A 20,031-nucleotide genomic window follows, 5' to 3' on the forward strand; every position below is an offset into this window, starting at 1 on the left:
TTTATAGCAGTACTGCAGACTATGCTGCCAAACTATTTCAGATAATTATTAGTTGCCCTGGGCTCTTGTTCACCTGAATAAAATGTCATTGCAGAAGTGCATTTAGGTATGTGATGGCGCTTAAATAAGTAGGAACACATTAGGTAATAAATAACCAACTAAGTCATATTTAGGTAGACCTAAACTGAGTGATTATCACTAACATTGGATATCACCTGTTGACATTAATGTCCAGCTATGTGAAGGATTTTTAATGGAGTGACCTGATATTTATCTTTGTAGAGAGTTGAGATAGCATTAATGTTGTTCCCTTGTTTTTTCAGCTCTGAAAAGCAGCACTAAATATTTAATAGACTTATGAAAACCATCAATATTTTTTTTTACAGGTAGAAGCTTAATAGAACAGCTCTGCTTGAGAAAGGAGTTTAGTATAAGACTGACACCTTTATTCTATAAACCCTAGATGTCTGGCTTGGTTCCCATAACTTAGTGTCCTCCTTCCTTGCATCCCAATTTATGGCCCCTTTCTGGTCACCAGGTGTGATTCATCCATCCTCTTTTGCAACTTTCCTTTAGCAGTGCTGTGTTTGTCTGCATCTCTTCCTCTTTGTCAGGTCTTGAAAGCAGTTGCTAAGGAATGCTCCATAGCAACCAAAGGCAGGAAAAACCTGCCCACCTAGTTCAGTTTATTTAATATTCAGCTATTTATGAATAAGTTTAGTGAGCTGTGCAGGGGTGGGAGGGAATAGGTAGGAGGAGTGGGCTGGTGATCACGCAACGCATTAGACATGGCTGCCTATTATTTGAGAGGAGAAAGAAATTCTCATATAACTGCCTTTATTACTTTAGTCTGAAAAGGACCTTGACAATATGACTTTCTCCGATACATATTGTCTTTCACATTCCATATTGGAGTACTCTGATGGAGTACTCTTGTCTGTGACAATGGATTTGTTAGTCTGCAATCCTAACCCCACAAACCTGGGAGTAAGCCTCATTGAATTCTGTAAGACTTACTTCTGAGTAGACATCTGAGTATTGTATCTATTTAGATACACTATCCTTTGCAAAAGTCACAGGGCAGTTTATAACAGGCAAATTGATAACGCAATGCATAAAATCCATAAAATAAAACAATCCATATAAGCACATAACAAATCACTGTAGTGCAATTGCTAATAGCAGCAGCAATCAGGTCCTTCCCTCTTCAGGCACCTGCTAAAAAAGGTGCAGCTGAACTATCTGCCAAAGGTGAGGCCAAATGCACCTTGATAGGGAGGGAGCTCAACATAAAAGGAGCTGCCACTGCAAATGCCTTTTTCCACATACCTCATCCTGAGAAGAGAGCACCATGAGGACTCATCTGCTGATCTTGAAACATGGGCAAGCTATTATTCAAGAAGGCATTCTTGCAGATATCTGTGTCCCAAGCTGTTTAGAGCTTGCCTGGTGCCCTCATTACATATCTTTAGGTGCCAGGCGAAAACATTTCTCTATAACCAGGCCGTTGGCTGATTAACATTCCATGGCCTTTTAAATGTGTGTGTGGGATGGGGATTATGGATTTGTTGTTTGGTTTTTGTTTTATTATGTATTTTGCGCTCTCATTTTGTATTTCTATGCTATGATCTTCAGATGAAAGGCAGTAAACAAATTTTAGTAATAATGATGATAATAGATCTTCATAGGAGTGAAAAAGTGTCTCTGTATATGAATTAGGACTGAGCCAAAAATGTCCATCCAACATTGGTTTAATTTTCTGCAGGTTTTTAAAAAAACTTTTCAAATGATGTTTCCGACAGTCACCTCAAAACTTTAGATAGTTTTCTTCCATGTTGTAGATACTGCTGAGGAGCCAGGCAGGCAGCCCCAAAATGCAACAGAGCCAGGGATTAGTAGAATGCTGCAAAATTGATTTATGAACATGATAGTCTAGGCAGCCTTGGACTACCATATTATTTATAATAATTTATGTAGTTCTTTGAACATATAGGGTTCTCTAGAATTTTTTTCTCATTCTTTCCTTGGAATAGTTCCTTGAGATTTCCTGGTCTGAAAAATGGAAATCAAGCCCAAGAGTAACTAGGCCACCATACAAATCCCTTAGTGACCAAGAGGTCTTCCAGTGTAACAACATTTTGATAATGTATTCAAGTTGTGAGGAAATGCAACTTCTCAAGAAAGTTGTTTTCACTTCTTGCTGCTACTCAGAGTGAAAGTGACAGGTGAGAAAACTGTATCGAGAAAGTGTGTTCAAATATCAAGAAACTTGAACAGGTTTTCAAATTTAGAAACAAAAGAATTGTCACTGCTCATCTTTGTGAACGTCTGTTTGACTTGTTTCTTGCAGTAGCCTCCAACGTGGAGATTCTGAACCATTTCAGTCCCGGCAATGTCTGCTTTTGCTTGGGAAAAGCAACAGGCAGTGAACCTCTGAGGCCTACTGTGTCAGGTTTGTATTCATATTTGATAGTAAACACCAGTAATGGGGAACTGTTGGCCCCCCAGGTGATATAGGACTGCACCTCCCATAATTCCTAGCCATTGGTTGCAACTGTTGGGCGCTGAAGTCCAGCAGTGTATGGAGGGCCACAGGTTTCCACCCCTGGCATATACCAACTACTAGCTGTCAAGGGAAACCTGTGTAGGGAACACCATATATTATTTTTACAGAGACAGTCAATGGTGTTAACATTTCTCTGGAAAGGTTGGAGTTGAAAATCTGAAGTCTAATGTTTTACATTGTTTGTGTGCTGTAAGCTGCCCAGAATGGCTGGGGAGACCCAGACAGATGGGCCGGGTATAATGATGATGATGATGATGATGAAATGGACATAAAGTGTCATGATGACTCCCTTAGCTAGACTTGTGTAACTGAATCGTTAAATTAAATGCTACCATATCCTGCTTGTCAATACTTCCATCTTCATGCTTTAATTATAGGAAGCTATACTCATTCTGTTACTTTTAATTTAAAGCTTAACATTTAGACCTGCCCCATAATGCTGGAAAACTACACCAGCGGCAGTTTAAGTGCTAGGACAAACATAATGCAAGAGCAGACAAAATGTGTGCTAGGACAAACATATACATGCAGGCCTTGCTATCTGTACACTTACTATCTTAAAATTCACTTATCTACATATAAAGAATTATGCCCAAACTTCATTATATGCACTGCAGATTCAGATATCCGAACATTTGGTTTCCTTATTTCCTTGTTTGTGCTTTGCTGTCTGGAGGCAGCCGTTTTCAGACAGAAACAATGGACAGAGGGAGATGGGAGCAGGAGAGATTGGATAAATTTGTTTGTTTTTATTTGTCTCTCTTTTGCTGATGGACTGCAGCCATTTCAGGAAGAAACCATGGAGAAATGGGGAAAGGAGATCAGACACATCCTGCATTAGAAATATTTCCAAAAGAAATAATGTAAATCGTGGACTTGTTATGTGAACTCTCGCCTAACAAACGGTTTCCCGGGAACACATTGCCTTTGATAAGTAGGGCCTGCATGTATATATTACACTAACCAAGATGTAAACATACCCAGGGTTATTCTGTAAAGATAGCTGGGCAGACATTTGAAGTCCAATACTTCATCTCCTACACTTGAATGGATTCCTTTATGCGTTGACTTCTGACATAGAGTTACTCTTGGAACATAGAAATAAGTTTATTTGGTAGGGATTGATTTAACTAGTGTTGGTTCTGATTAGAGAGCAGCTAACTGTGAATAAACTATACTTGTTATGCATAGTTTGTTGGTCCCAAGATTAATTGCTTTATTCTTTCTGTGTTATGCCTGCATCTATGTTGTAACAGGGCAGTGACCTTCTGAAGAGTAAAATAGCCACCATTGCCCACGTTCCACTGCCACCATGTCAGGTAAGCCCTTAATCAATTATTAGTAATTTTGATACTTTATCAAAATCCTTCCAGTTTTAAGAAAAGACCAAGCCAACCATACCAGTGTTGTTAACTTTATTCCAGTTAGCTACATGTGTCATGTAGTGTTTTGAAACTTCAGAGAGGCTGCTCATCAGATTGGACACACAGAATCACAGGCATCTTTTCACTTACTTTTCTCTAGCTCTCAGACAGAAAACTCAGTTAACACTACCATATTTACAAGAACAGAATATGTAAATCACTGACTTGATCCAGATTTTTGAGTGGAAGGCCATTTGTTCCCACCTTTCCCTCCCTATTGCAGTCCCTTTTGCCCCCCAAAGCTGCTAAGGAGGGATGGAGTATGGGAGATTGCAGTAGATGGGGGAATGCACAATGAGGAAGAAGCTTGAATGTGTCAGTGGTTGGATTCTTGCAGTTTCTCCCCTCCCGCTGTGTTCTGTACTCCCTCCTGTGCCATTCTAAAGGTATCCCTAACCCTCCCAAGCAACTTTTGGGGATGGGTCGGAAAAGAAAGGGGAACAAAGGCCCCATAGTATGAGTAGCTTTTCTGCTTGCAGAAAGTCTGGGTCTGAGTAAAGATCTCTAGCAAGGCCATGACTGGTTTACAATGCCCCTAACTAATACATTAGGAATACTTTCCTGGTTGCCAATAAAAGAAGACAGTAAGAAGCTGTGCTGAAATAAGTGTATTTAGAATTTAGCACTTCAAAGGTTTGAGAAGAATTGGGCTTCACATGGTATATTCAGAGGAATTTTCCATCTGTTCCCCCCACCCCTTCTAGAACAATAGTTATTCCCATGCTTGTGAAAAATGAATTTAATCCTACATACATATCTGAGTTACTTGGGCTATCCTGCATAATTCAGTTGCTTTTCCATGTTTCCATGTGTCCACAGTTTGCTTATGGTGATTTCTGGACTTTTAATAGCACAAAACTGGGGACAGAGTCTCGTGAAGTGTTTTAGGACTGGCTAATCACAGAAGTGTTAGTGTGACTTTCCTGTCCCTTGTGTTCCATTGTTGTGTATGTTTGTAATGTTTTTACATATAGGAAGCTGTACCCCTACTGCTGGTGGGCCCTTCTCTGCTCTCACACCCAGCATATGGCCTCAGGAGATCTTGGCAAAATATGCCCAGGTACTACTATAAGACAAAGTGAAATAATAAATATTGCACCTAATTTCTCTTTCATTGTTGAATAGTAAATAGTAGTGTACATTATGAATGTTTGTATGTGTCTTCAAGTACCCTTCTAGGCATTTGTGGCAATTAATTGCTGGTTCAGCAGCTGCATTCATTCTAGCATGAATGGAGCTCCCAGGTAAATTGGCACTGCTGGCAAAATCTGATATAGAGACTGACTCTAATAGTTTATTAGCTGGTAACCTAAACACAAATTATGTCTGATCTTGCATTATGTCTTACATTTGGGTAAAGAAGCCAGGGTATAAAATACTTCTGGTGGCTGTGTATACCCTTTTAAAAAGACTGGGTAGTGGAAGCCACGCTCTTGAGACCTTGCCAAAGGTTTCACACATGAATAGCCTATAAATTTAATTAGAAGTGCATGTGCCTGGCACAACATATAAAATGAAAAATCAGCTGTGAAACATAGAGTCCATTGGGATAAAGGCTGCCAGGAAGGAACCCTTACACTGATAAAATAAATAAGACTCCAGCTGAGCAGCTGCTTGCATGATAGGCACTGTTATATGTACAACTGCTTGGTGATGCTCAAAACTCGTATTCAAAGGCAACAGGGTTAGGCTGACAAATGCTTTCTGGGGCCATCTGGATTAACAGCAATCCCCAGGTTGAATCAGGAATTCTGTGGTAGATCTTTACATCCAAAAGAAACTGGGACAGCTTTGGTACTAATCTTAGCATGTTAGACTTTGGGACAATATTGTGCTTAAGTGGTTTAAACAGTATAGAATTCGAAGTATTAATTGTGTCTAGACTATAAGAGTAGTTGTGAGAAGCATTGCTAAGGATGCACACACATGGAGAAGCATAAATGGGAGCAGTATTTCCTGTGCATACAGTATATGTACACATAGAATAATATGTAGACTGAGCCAATGAGTGACCAAATCATCAGTCTGTAGGATTTTGATGCCTTTTAAATAATGAGAAGGGGTTAAGGTTGGGAGAAGCAAGGCAAAAAATCTCCAGTGGAAGTTATTTATATAGGCTATAAGAGTACAGCACAAATGCATAGAGTGCTCCCATTTTTATTTTGGATGCCTGCAGTGTGTAAAAGTGTTGTACCACCTAGTGGCAAAGAATGGAAAGCAATTCTTTTCTTCGGTTTTCCAGAAAGAAGAATCTGTTGAACAGCCAGAGTTCCGGTATGATGAATTTGGTTTCCGAGTAGACAAAGAAGGCAAGGCCTTTTATTTCTGTGGTGTAACTTGTGACAAGATCTCCCTGGGGCTCTGCTTCAGAAGTCACTTATTCCCAGCAGTCCCTTTCCAACTCTTGATTCTGGTGGTGCTTTGAAAGCAGTTGACCTCTAAAGAAATTAACTTCAGGCTTTACTAACATGATAACATTCTTGGTAACGTGTCATTTAGGAACAGTGCACATGTATGTAAACAGCAGCTTTTCCTTCTTGAAAAGACATGGAGGTGACAACCAGGATAGGATCAGGGTGTTGCTCATATGTATTTTAAAGCTGTAATCCATCTACATGTTTGTCTGGGCTCAAGTTCTTGAAACCAGCAGAGTCTGAAACCCTGGACAGCTGCTGGAAGCCGCCCAGAGTAACTGGGGAAGCACAGCCAGATGGGCGGGGTATCAATAATAAAATTATTATTTGTGTACATTGTTTTCAGAAGATTTAGTGGTATAGAAATCTATATGCAGATAATAAATTTTAGGACAGCGAGCCACTTTAGGCATTTCATATGAGCCAGAATACAAATGTTCAAATGGAAAAGTAAACACCTTCATTTCCCTGTTTGAATTTCAACTGGCTGGTGCCCACATACCTCATAAGGGACTGTCAGAGTGGATTTTTCAACATCACCAACGGTGGTGGTCTGTGCATGCTTTGGGATCAGAATTGGAACTTGGTTATACACTTGCCCAAGCATGCACAACTGAATTCTTGACTCTCTAGATTGTAAAGTCCAGCTTTTCAAGGAATTATTATTTTTCAGATTTAGAAGGCTACTTGCTACTTTCTTCTCCACACCTAAAGCTGGTGTTCTTTGCTACAGATGGCGCGGAGCCAAACTCTAGCAAGCTCTTGGGGATCCCACTGGTTGAAGAGCCACAGCACAGGCTGAAATGGCAGGCCCACTTGGAATTCACACACAACCATGACGTGGGGGACCTCACCTGGGACAAGATAGAAGTCACACTTCCACGTTCCGACAAGCTGCGATCATTGGTGTTGGCTGGCATTCCTCATAGCATGAGGCCACAGGTGAAGCATTCCTGGTTAATCATGAAGGGGAGGAGAGCTTGCTGGTGAGGTTTCCTGTCTTAATTATAAAACCCTTTCTTTCCTTCCTTCCTTCATTCATTTCACCCAGCTGTGGATGAGACTGTCAGGTGCTCTGCAGAAGAAGCGAAATTCTGAAATGTCGTATCGGGAAATTGTGAAAAACAGCTCAAATGATGAAACCATTGCTGCCAAACAAGTGGGTACTTTGGTTAGTTCTTGGGGCTCAAGAAAGGGCACTCTTATCAGGTGGGTGGAAGAAAGGGAAGATTAAGAGCAGCGATTGAGAGGAGGGGGTTACCCACTCAGTTTCTCGGAGTTGGTAGTTCTCTTCTAGTGCTGAAAATGAGCTTAGAGGGATTGGCACACAACGTTCCTCCTGATATTGGCCAAGAAAGGATTTACTACCACACATCACCTCTGTGGATTTAAAGTTTATGTAGAACAAAGAGGGGTGGGAGTGTTGCACACTTGCTGCCATCATGCTAAAAGGAAAAGAATAAAATCTTCAATCGTTAGAAAGTAGGAAGTTTTGAGGTCTAGGTACAGAACTTTGTAAACCTCTCTCTCAGCCAGCACAAATCTTCTTGCCACTCAGCAGCAGCTAATTACCCTTTAGGTATAGAGTTTGCATAAAATATTATTCTGTTGATGCACTAACATGTATTCATGAGGCGCTTTGCTCAGACTCTTGCTATTGGATATAAACACTGAACAAAATGTGAAGAAGTAGTCTGGAGATTACTATACATGGTTGTGTGTCTTAAGCTCCAAATAGCACCACTGAGTCCTAACTTTTAATCCTCAGACTCTTAGGGCAGATTCACACCATACATTTAAAGTACATCCAACACGCATTTAATGCACATGACTTTCCCCAAAGAATCCTGCAAAGTGTAGTTTCCCCCTCATAGAGGCACGATTTCCAGCATCCCTAACAAACTATAGTTCCCATGAATGTTTGGGAAAAGCCATGTGTTTTAAACATGCATTAGATGTGCTTTAAATATATGAGGTCCATCTGCCCTTAGATTAATGAGTGATTCTCAGCCCATTAAGGACAAACACCAACAACCTAATGAAGGGGACAGGACTTTGTAAAACTAGTAGGGAAGACGAGGCAACTTTATAAATAAAGCAAAATGGGAGATGCCATTTATAGCGCTGTGAGTGCCTCCTTCAGATCTCATCATACCTTTTGCAAGGTGCATATAGGCCACTAAAGTTGAGCCTTCCTCCCCCCCCCCATTGTAACTAATTCTGTCACCAGTCGTTGGAAGGTACCGTATTTTTCGTCCCATAGGATGCTCCGTCCCATAGGACGCACCTAGTTTTTTGGGGGGGGGGGGATAAAGGTAAAATTTTTTCCCTTTATTTCCCCCCCAAAAGCAGGTCGAGGAAACAGAACCAGGTCAAGGAACAGCGGGATGGCGGCGCTGCGCCTCCCTGCTGTCCCCTGAGCTTGTGGGGGTGGCCGATGTCTACCTTGCGCGAGGAGCGCTCTGCATCAGGGCGCCCCCCCTGCGGGGCGGCAGGCTGCTATCCGCAGCATGGGGAGCCTTGCGGGGAACTCCTGCAAGGCTCCCCATGCTGCGGATGTCTGCCTGGTGCGGGGGCGCTCTGCTTCAGGGCGCCCCTCGCGCTGGGCAGCAGGCTGCTATCCGCAGCCTAGACATCCCTGCCGGACCTCCCGTAGGGCTGCCTAGGCTGCGGATGTGTTCCTGAAGCCTGGAGAGCGAGAGGGGTCGGAGCGCACCGACCCCTCTCGCTCTCCAAGCTTCAGCAAAAGCCTGCATTTGCCCCATAGGACGCACCCAGATTTCCCCTTCATTTTTGGAGGGGGAAAAATGCGTCCTATAGGGCGAAAAATACGGTAAATATTTTTTTGCTTCAAGTAGACAGGAAGAAAAAGAAGCATAGAGTAGAGGCATCCAAGACAGACTTTGGAACTTGGCAAGGCTTCTGAAGCAAAAGTCAACCCTTAAAGCAGGCTTTGGTAGCCTGGCATCGTCCAGATGTTTTGGACTGCAGCTCCTATCATCTCTAGCCATTCTGCTGGGAGCCGAAGTCCGATAACATCAGGAGAGCACCAGGTTGAGGAAGCCTGCTAATAGGCCCTCTCACAATGGCACCATTGATACTGTTTGTGGAAGTCAGGGTCTCATCCAGGCTGCTTTGGCGGGGGGACTGCTAGAATGTGCATTGGCACATAAAACCCAGTACTATTTGGTACATTTTTATCTTGAGCGTGCAGTAAGAGATGTGCTGCTTACTCACTTTGAGCAGTTCACTTCAGGTTGCAGGTGAGGCCTTATACTGAATGGATGGAAGTTTGCATGCTCTTTGTGAGGCTTCCATTCTGAGGTGAAATGGAAGCCTCAGACTACAGGCCTACTTTGTGAGGGTGCAAAGAATGTAAGGACAGCCCAGGGGACTAGAGAAAGAAAAAAGAAGATGGGGAAGATAATTGCTAACTGAGTCTAGAATGCTAATCTGTGATACTTGATTTCTGTTAGATTGAGAAAGATTTGCTCCGCACCATGCCCAGCAATGCCTGCTTTTCCAACATGAATAGTATTGGAGTGCCGCGACTACGCAGAATTCTCCGGGGCCTGGCATGGCTGTATCCCGAAATAGGCTATTGTCAAGGCACTGGCATGGTAAATAAACCTCTCCTATTGTTGTTATATGTGAGCTGTTATTGTTTCCCTTGGGAATCTGCTCACAGCAGGTGAGAGGAATTCACAGGTACCTGTACAGGCAGCAACATACTTTTTTTTATCCAGTAGAAATAATAAAATAAGTTTACTGCAGAGGTGATGACACCACTAAACATAATATATTACTCCGGCCAGGAGTAGGATGACCATGGTGAGTTTTTGCTAACACTCAGCTGTAAGCCATAAAGTAGCCTGTTTCAGGTATAGCCACTGTAACTTGGAGAACCTCCACATCCTCAGAAACAGCCACCAAGAATTGGAAGTAGGGAAATGGAGATTCCTGCAGTCATCTGTGCAGTTAGATATCCTATATGTTTCAGCAGGGGGAATGTGCCATTTTCAGCAACACCCCCCCTTTGCCCATGTAATATTCACTGCAGCTCGAGGTCTTTGTGATGGGGAGAAATGAAGGCCGTTTGAGTGGCAGGGCTCACCAAAGGCTCTTGAGCTACCTCTGACTAGCAAAGTTATTAGCACCATAGGTTAGAATCAAAGTTACTTTATGAACTTATGCTACATTGCTCCCTATTCATAACTCTGTTTAGAATTTATTTAAATCATATGTAAGCCAGCCTGCAGCACAAGCTCCCACCTTGGCTCACATTGAGAGAGTGGCCCACAGTTATGCAGTGGAAAACTGGCGGACAAGTCAGTCTACAGATACTAACCCTTTAGGAAGTGCAAGTAAGGGTGAACTGGAGGCGGTATCACTCTGTACACCTGAGGACATCCATTCCAACAAGCTAGAAATATCAAAAGCAGCAGACTGCTCTACAGAATTACCAGGCCCAAGGGTAATTTAATTCTGGGGATGCGTGATTGCCTGCCTGACAAAAATGCTCTGGTTGTTTAGGAGATGGAGAATTAAATCAAAAGCTGCATCCAATGAGGAAATGTAGTTACGAGTGACTTCAGTTATCCTCGCATAGGTTGAATCAGTGTGTGTTCCTGTAACAACAAAAAAGTACAATTACTAGATAGACTAAATGACTGTTCCCTCGAGCGGATGGTCATGGAGATGACCCTGCACTTAATTTTAAGTAGTATTCAGGGCCTGTTGTGACATATAAGTGTCGTTAAACTGCACTATAAAATTCAGCATATATATTCGGATGGACAATCGCCAAAAAAGTTTAGCACAGTCATGTTTGATTTTGTAGAGAAAACTTAGGGGCGGGGAATATAAGACTTCCTTCAGAAAATGGAAGTTTCGTATAAATGAGAACAAAATAAGCACAAACTTGGAAAAAGAAATGATAAGGGCAGCATTCCCTTCTGATCAACCTTCCAGGGGTGAAATGTCAATAGTGGACAACCAACTGTGCAGAGCAACGAATGTGCACTGTTCCTTTGTGTGGTAAGCTGCTTCCTAGACACACCCCTCTCTACCCAGGCAGGCAAGTATCATAGTTCAGGGACACATTCCAACCAAGCAAAGGGACTTGAGGAGGGTGCAAAGCAGGGCTGGTAGGGATGTGGTCTGGGGATTGGAGGGCCACAGTTGACCCTGAGCCCAAGGATCCTTCTCCCTCCTATAGAAGAACTTTGGCAATTACAGTGGTGCCCCGCAAGACAAACGCCTCGGAAGACGAAAAACTCACTAGACGAAGGAGTTTTTCGTTTTCTTAGCCGCTTCACAAGACGCATTTCCCCATGGGCTTGCTTCGCAAAACGAAGCTTGCCCCGCAAGCTCCGGGGATAGCGGGGAAGCGCAGCGTGTCTTCCCCGCTGTCCCCGGACCTCTTTTGAAGCAAGGGGCAGCGGGGAGAAGATTGCTTCTCCCCGTTGCCAGCCCCGCAATCTCCGGGGACAGAGGGGAAGGCGCGCGCGCCTTCCCCTCTCTCCCCGACCCCTTTTGAACCAAGGGGCGGCAACGGGGAGAAGCAATTCTCCCCGCTGCCCCTTCCCTTGCTTTAAAACAGGTCCGGGGACAGAGGGGAATGCACGCGCACCTTCCCCTTTGTCCCCGGAGATTGTGGGGCAGGCAACGGGGAGAAGCAATCTTCTCCCCTCCGCCCCTTGCTTCAAAAGAGGGGACAAGGGGAAGGCACACACGCGCCTTCCCCTCTCTCCCCGGACCCCTTTTGAACCAAGGGGCGGCAACGGGGAGAAGCAATTCTCCCCGCTGCCCCTTCCCTTGCTTTAAAACAGGTCCGGGGACAGAGGGGAATGCACGTGCACCTTCCCCTTTGTCCCCGGAGATTGTGGGGCAGGCAACGGGGAGAAGACCGCCCCTTGCTTTAAACAGGTCCGGGGACAGAGGGGAAGGCACGCGGCGCTTCCCCTCTGTCCCCGGACGGTCTCCATAGGAACGCATTGATTGATTTTCAATGCATTCCTATGGGAAACCATGCTTCGCAAGACGAAAAACTCGCAAGAAGAAAAAACTTGCGGAACGAATTAATTTCGTCTTGCGAGGCACCACTGTAAGCAGTATATTAATAGCTCAAATAAATAAGTTTTCCTGGAGTCACAGAGGTTTCCATTATCCCATTATTAACCTTTTACTGAAACTATGAGGCTGCTTTGCATCCTCCTCCTCATCTAATATCCTGTTCTCACCATGGCTAATTACTTTCTATCCCTAAAATTCTGCTGCTGTGAGGGAGGGCACCAGTAGGCTGTTATAGATGCTTTTCAGCTTATCTCCATGTTTTCCTCCCCTTCTAGGTAGTCGCTTCCTTACTTCTTTTCTTAGAAGAGGAAGATGCCTTCTGGATGATGTGTGCTATCATTGAGGACCTGGTGCCCGCCTCCTACTTCAACACTACTCTGATGGGCGTCCAGACTGACCAGCGCGTCTTGCGGCATCTCATTGTGCAGTACTTGCCACAGCTGGACAAACTACTCCAGGAGCATGACATTGGTGAGAGCCTCCCTTGGGCAGCTGAAGGTTTTGAGCTTCAGGGTCCAACTCTCTTCTGTGAGCCATATTGTTAACACACTGTGCATGTGGCTGCTAAGGGAATTTAGTAGTGCAAATGAGTCAAACATGCTTTTGAGCATGAGTCACTTTAGCTTGGTATTTGGGTTGAAATGGAAGGAAATATATGCTTGTGTGCACATAATCTCTTGTGCTATTTGAAAATTCTTGTTTCAAGCAGAAATATTATCAGGGGCCTCATTTGCTTGTTATTTGCTTGTTATGGTAAGCTATAGTTAATGGCTTGCTGTGAATGTGCCTATTTGGGCCATTTTCCTGCATACTAGTAGCAAGCAAACCACAGTCCTTTGCTTAGTATTCTGTCTGAACTAGGAACTAGGTTGTTTTGCTCCAAGCAAACCACAATCTGTAGGCAAGTTTCATCCTTGGTTTACTGATCATTGTTTATTTGGCTCTGGCTTGACATAGAGAAAAGGACTGAGAAGGGAGCTGTAATTGCCTGCACTGACATGGGTAGATTATTTGGAATAGATGTGAGTGTTCTCTGTTTTATGTTGGAAGTGGAAAGTGATTCTATGGAGGGCAGGAGTAGGATGGATTCTTCCTCGTGTGGGTGACTGGTAAGCTAGAATGATACACCTTCTTTACTGTCTCCATTCACAGAGCTCTCCTTGATCACCCTGCACTGGTTCCTCACATCATTTGCTAGTGTTGTGCATATCAAGCTGTTGCTACGAATTTGGGACCTCTTTTTCTACCAGGGCTCCATAGTTCTCTTCCAGGTCACACTGGGCATGCTCAGCATGAAGGTAACCAACACTCCTCCGCTTTCCCCTCATGGAATGAGTTTTTATATACAGGGACTGCTCTCCCGATTCCCCACCCCCACCCCACCCCCATCTTAGGTATTTGGGGAATCCTTTATGAGAGGTGTGTGTAAGGAAAGAAAAACAAAAAATGCCATATATCGTTCTTTCGAAATCTGGGTGTGCAGTAGCTCCTTTTGCCACTCGCTGTTGCCTTTGCTGCGTTTTTGTCTTCTGAATAATGTCAGCAAACTACTATATAGACTGGGATTGTTGACAATGATCTGTTTCAAGAAACACTTTGAGAAATAACCTCTGCTCTTCTGGTTCTGTGTTGGGCAAATTGATGTGTGGCTGAAATTCAGTGTAGCATTAAGGAATTCCTTTATAGGAAAATAATTGGGTGCAAAGGGAGATTAACGGAAGCATGCACTGATTGTTGTCCTGCATTCACCGTGCAAACTTTCATCATGGGAATAGAGTTAGATGCAGATAATGGGGCAGTGAGAATTGCAAGGGTATTCCAGAGCATAACATGCAGAACGCCTTGTTCCCATTAACGCAGGAAGATGAGTTGATTCAGTCAGAGAACTCTGCCTCCATCTTCAACACACTCTCGGACATCCCCTCTCAAATTGAAGATCCAGACGTGCTCCTGCAGGAAGCCATGCGTGTCGCTGGTTCCCTGACGGACGTGGCTGTGGAGACTCAGCGGTGCAAGCACCTGGCTTACCTCATTGCGGACCAAGGGCAGCTGCTCAATGCAGGGGCTTCTGTCAACTTATCAAAGGTTTGTTTCTAAAGCTCTTGGGAAGCACAAATTAAAAAAATATTTCCTTTCTCAGGCTTGGCTTCTGTTGCCTTTGTTGTTCATAGGTAATGGTAGTGATGTTGAGTCAGTCTTGGATGTATTATTGAAGACGTGCTGCCAGACTTCCTGCTACGTCCAGGATAGCTTTTCTGATCCCCCATACATCTCTTTTTCTATCCTCCTTGGGCTGGCATGTTGTTTGAGGGGGAGGTTGTTGCTGTTGGCTGTTTGTATCTTTATTTTAGATCTTGTTATTTATGTAGAAATTGTTCCGTTTGGTTGCGTATTCTTTGATGTTTTATTTATTGTTTATGACTACTTTCATTATGTTGCAGCTATGTATTATTTTTGTGTTGTAAGCTGCCTTGAGCATGATTTGAACTGTGGGAAGGTGGCATAGAAATAAAAATATGTATGTATGTACGTACGTATGTATATATGTACCGTATTTTTCGCCCCATAGGACGCACCGCCCCATAGGACGCACCTAATTTTTTGGGGGGGGGGGGGAATAAAGAAATTTTTTTTTCTCCCCAGGCATGGGGCAGGCGCGGGGGAAGCCCGAGCTTCCCCCGACCCCAGCCCCCAGAACAGCCTGCTATCTGCAAGCCTAGGGAGCCGCGCCGGTCTCCCCAGGCTTGCGGAGAGGTGCGCGAAGCCCGGGGGCGCTCTTCAGCTCGCAGCAGGCTTCGGAATGCAGGCAGCTCTGCGCTACCCTCCGGAGCCCCGCGTGGCTTCGCGCCAGGATCCAGAGGGTGGCGCAGAGCTGCAAGAAGCCCTGGAGCGCAGGCAGCTCCGCGCCACCCTCCGGAGCCCCGCGCGGCTTCGCGTCAGGATTGGGAGGGTGGCGCAGAGCTGCAGGAAGCCCGGGAAAGCCTGCATTCGCCCCATAGGACGCACACACATTTCCCCTTCATTTTTGGAGGGGAAAAAGTGCGTCCTATAAGGCGAAAAATACGGTATGTATGTTTGATGTAAGTGACCCACAGGATCTGTTTTACCATACTGAACATAATGTCACTATAGCGTTTTTACTATATTCTCTCTTTAATGAGTCTTGGTCTTCTGTCTCTCTCAGATTGTGCGACGCAGGACACAGCGCAGGAAGTCTGGCATCACCTCTCTGCTTTTTGGTAAGGAGAAATGCATGAGCATATTATTGTTGCCCTGCACAGGTTGGAACAATTGAAAGAGCAAACATGGTAAATGTAGAGGGCAAAACATAGTGGGTGTCTGCAAGATTGGCTGTGTGTTGGCACTTCACACTCAACCATATTTTTTTTATTTTTGGATGTGTAATGGAATGAGCCAAATAAATCCTCAAGCTTCCTTCCTCCCCACCCCCCACCCCGATGCAGAATAAGTGGCTGAGGGTGGGAAAAGGAGCACATGAGTCAGAGGCACATTCAGGTTCGTTCCAGCTTGTGCACATTGTGCTAAATTATGATTTAGTGCAAACATGGCCATAGATTGTCCTTGCGCTATTGTACACTGTACTAAGCACTCTGTCTGCCTTCAGGGTAAGTAAGGAGACACTTCTGTCTGCTGCCTAGATTCATCTTTTTAAAAATTAACCTCTTGGGAGTCGTGCACAAGCTGTTTATTCTGCTGTACGCAGGAGGGTTCCTCTTCAGTGGTTGTGTTGGAACCCCAGGTGAAGCCCGTGCTCTTTGTCCTCTTTAAAGGTCCAGAGAAAGAAAGTAATATGAGACACACAAGTAGTATTTACGAGGAGATAACTGTCCTCCTTACTTATTGATCATTTCTGAAAGGCTGCACTACTTTAGAAACTATTCACTAATAAAGGTCTGTCCCTGGGCAATCCGCTCTGCAGAAACAAACCTGTTTTTTAATCTGTGTAACTGTGCCATGAGGTTTATAAGCCTTTAAATCCCTCAATGAAGTTGCTTTGTAGGGAGCTCAAGGCAGTTAACTTAGTTTTAAGTTTACACTGTAGGTGTGCCCTTATTTTATTCTAGCTTAAGCACACTCTTAGGTTTTTTATGTAGCTTTTGAGGAGGCCTGAGAAACTGAACTAGGCTTCAGTCTCTCTCTTTTCTGCCAAGAGGCTGGTTATAAAACATATTTATGGGGCTTTGAGATGGGGCATAAGGCACATCTCCAGTCTTTCTCATTTCATGTCTTCATGTGGAACACAGAATGGATTTTTTAAAAGAGCTGTTGTAGTTAACATCAGTTCAGGAATAGAGCGGCACTAAAAAGTAAAAGGAAAAACACAATTGTTAGGAACTAGGTATGGGTGAAAATAAAGCAGCAAGTATTACATTGCCCATAACTCCTTGGAACACCCTTATGTAGAATAGTGTGTAGAGTTCTGTTGTCCTATCTTAAAAGAAATATCGTGCAGAAAGGCAACTAAAAGTATAAGACTTTAGGGAGGAAATATGACTAGTGGGAAAGTGGATATGATTGAGACATAAAATGATGGAAGAAATTCATCCTCTCTCGTTATATTAGAAGGGCAATAGCAATGGTCTTATTTGCTCCTTTGTTTAAACCAAGGATTTCTAACCTGTGGTAGCATGACCAGTGGCTAGGGAGTATGGGCTTTGTAGTCCAAACATCAGCATTGGACACAGGTTGGCCAACTTTAGACAATTGAATAGAAGGGAAGTCTGTTTTTTGCTATGAGAACAAAATGAAAACTCAGTGTGCAGAAGCAGTATGTTTCCAAATAGCAGATGCTTCAGATGAAGAGGGGAAGACTAAGAGAATGATGATGATGCTTTACTTCTTATACCCCACCCATCTGACTGGGTTGCCGCCTTGCTCTGTTTGAGTGATTTCCTTATCCTTCCTTTGTTTCTGCCTTCCTTCCAGGGGAAGATGACATGGAGGCACTGAAGGCCAAGAACATTAAGCAGACGGAGCTGGTTGCAGAGTTGCGTGAGGCCATCCTGCAAGTGGCACGGCATTTTCAGTGTGTGGATCCCAAGAGCTGCAGCATAGTGAGTAGGGGATCTCCCACAAGAAAACCTATGCTTTCTGCTACTCAGATGGTTACCACTGTACCCAATTTACTGAAGGAGGGGGCTTGTGCAGTGTTGGGTGAGAACTTGTCTCATGAGGGAATATGGGAAGATACAAAACTGGAAGAATGTCCTCATCCCTTGTTAATCTCTGCCTTCTGCTTGGCATGAATTCAGATTACTCTTGTTTGTCCCCCAACCAGGATTTGACTCCTGATTACACCATGGAAAGCCACCAGCGGGACCATGAAAGCTATGTGGCTTGTTGCCGGAACCATCGGCGACGGGCCAAGGCATTGCTGGATTTTGAGCGCCATGATGATGATGAACTGGGCTTCCGTAAGAATGATATCATCACGGTACGATGGTCGGGACCAACAGAATGGTAGCATCATGTAGGGGGGGTGGAGAAATCAGACATTATATGAATAAGGAACAACAAACAGAGTGAAGTTTGGTTTTTTCTGCAGTATACACTAAAAATAATTGGGGGCAACTTCCACTACGTGGGCATCTCAGCTCAGATTCCATATTTGCTCCCATACATTGCTTGCTGCTCCTCTTTTTCCTCCGTATGATCAAATCTCTTTCCCTCCTTTCAATTGCTGCAGATCATCTCTCAGAAGGATGAGCACTGTTGGGTGGGAGAGCTGAATGGCCTGAGAGGTAAGTGCAAATGGGATTTGTGAGGCGGGAATCTCTGCCCACCCCCAAACAATAATATTAAATCTATTGGGGGGGGAGGCTACCTTCACAGCCTGTGCCACAAATACTGTTTGCTTATATACAGGCTGATACCAAGACTAGATTCCTATCCTGATATTTCCCTGCTCTTTATAGGTTGGTTTCCTGCAAAGTTTGTGGAAGTTCTGGATGAACGGAGCAAAGAGGTAAAGTTTCCATATTAAATTTATGGTCCTGCTTCCTGCCATTAGTGTCTACTGTTCTCTGGATCCTTGTAAAGGACATGGTGGGGAAACAGACGCTGAGAAGCAGAGTTTGGGTCTGGGTGAGTGGGAATCACATGCTGGAAAAGTGCATATCTCTTAGTCACCCAATGACAATCTGAGTTACCGGAAGACAAAACCATTAAATATAATCTCATTCTGTGCAAGCTTTGTGCACTGTATGTTTCAGATTTGGGAAATAGGAGATACCGTTATTCCCCTACCCCAGTGGGAGAGGTAGAACATATAGGAATAAGGTGACAAATCCAAGCTGACTCAATAAATCCGTGGCAAAGCCAATAATTTATATTTGGGACGACTGAAGATAAAACCAGATTTGCCAGCAACCAGTTGGGAGGGGCAGTGAAAAGTTTAGCAAAGGGGATAGTCTAACAGCTTCATTCATATACTTGCTAGCCAGGTGACTGGAGGAGCTTGGTAATGCCAACTGTGAGCTTATTAAACTATTTTGTCATATGGACTTTGCGGTTGCCTGGGCATCCTCCTATGAAATAGCGGGGCGGGCATATGAAACAGCATTCACAAATAGTATCGTAAAGATCTACCATATGTGCCTTTCTGTTTGCTGTGGCTTCTCATCCATTAATGGAGGCTGTGCTCTTGTTTCTCCAAGTATTCCATTGCTGGAGATGACTCTGTCACTGAAGGTGTGACGGACTTGGTTCGAGGGACACTCTGCCCAGCCCTCAAAGCCATATTTGAACATGGGCTGAAGAGGCCATCTCTGCTGGGGGGCCCCTGCCACCCCTGGCTCTTCATTGAAGAGGTAAGAGAGGCACTTGGTGTCTGCAGGGTCTTTAGAAATAGTATGGCAAGTAAATGAGACCTCTGTGCAGCTGGCAAGTACAGAGGCTTCTGGGAGAGTGTAGGAATTGCGGGGGGGGGGGGACACACGTGTCGGTCTGTCACAATAAGAGACAGCCGTATCAATAACTGTGCTTGTGTGCTCTTCTCTATCTAGGCTGCTGGGCGAGAAGTGGAGCGTGACTTTGACTCTGTGTATTCTCGTCTTGTGCTCTGCAAGACCTACAGGTAAATGTTTCTCTCATCAGTCTAGTGAATTAGATGTTCCCTGTCCGTCATGTACCCTTCCTTCTGATACTTATTTTTCTTGTAATGTTTTCACATACTGCCTTGTCAAACAGATAAACAACTGTTTGACATTTAGAAGACCTAAGGTTCAGGGAAGTTTTCCACAGTCAATGTTTTATTGTGTTTTTATTATTTTGTTGGGAGCCACCCAGAGTGACTGAGGCAACCCAGTCAGATGGGTGGCATATAAATAATTCAATGGTGGTGGTTATAGGCCAGGTTATTGATGTAGGGTGGGCTAGCCAGTGTCTGCTGCAGAGATTACTTGCCAAATGAGGCTTTCTTCAGAGGGCTACAAGCTTTTAGTGGTGTAAGTTCCTAGCCAAGTGGCCTGTGTTGAAATTTGCAAGGACTACTGAGAACCTTCTTTGAAAGGAACTGTTGCTTCTATCCTGT

At 44.1% G+C, this 20,031-nt stretch overlaps 1 protein-coding gene across 2 annotated transcripts in view; it reads left to right on the top strand.

The window, feature by feature from the left end:
- Positions 1-20,031, top strand: part of SGSM3 (small G protein signaling modulator 3) — a 29,295-nt gene that overhangs the window by 5,004 nt on the left and 4,260 nt on the right. For both annotated transcript variants that reach the window (XM_083462310.1, XM_083462311.1), the window contains exons 2-18: positions 2,351-2,452; positions 3,823-3,885; positions 4,965-5,050; positions 6,233-6,299; positions 7,138-7,346; positions 7,456-7,563; positions 9,881-10,024; positions 12,755-12,950; positions 13,632-13,777; positions 14,340-14,564; positions 15,664-15,718; positions 17,427-17,554; positions 17,779-17,934; positions 18,187-18,241; positions 18,416-18,465; positions 19,157-19,309; positions 19,505-19,575. In XM_083462310.1, coding sequence (XP_083318436.1) covers positions 3,879-3,885; positions 4,965-5,050; positions 6,233-6,299; positions 7,138-7,346; positions 7,456-7,563; positions 9,881-10,024; positions 12,755-12,950; positions 13,632-13,777; positions 14,340-14,564; positions 15,664-15,718; positions 17,427-17,554; positions 17,779-17,934; positions 18,187-18,241; positions 18,416-18,465; positions 19,157-19,309; positions 19,505-19,575 — 1,856 coding nt within the window. In that variant the 5' untranslated portion in view covers positions 2,351-2,452; positions 3,823-3,878. The remainder of the gene's footprint in view (positions 1-2,350; positions 2,453-3,822; positions 3,886-4,964; positions 5,051-6,232; positions 6,300-7,137; positions 7,347-7,455; positions 7,564-9,880; positions 10,025-12,754; positions 12,951-13,631; positions 13,778-14,339; positions 14,565-15,663; positions 15,719-17,426; positions 17,555-17,778; positions 17,935-18,186; positions 18,242-18,415; positions 18,466-19,156; positions 19,310-19,504; positions 19,576-20,031) is intronic.

The sequence above is a fragment of the Podarcis liolepis genome (assembly GCF_965112155.1).
Source record: "Podarcis liolepis genome assembly, chromosome: 10".
NCBI lineage: Eukaryota > Metazoa > Chordata > Lepidosauria > Squamata > Lacertidae > Podarcis > Podarcis liolepis.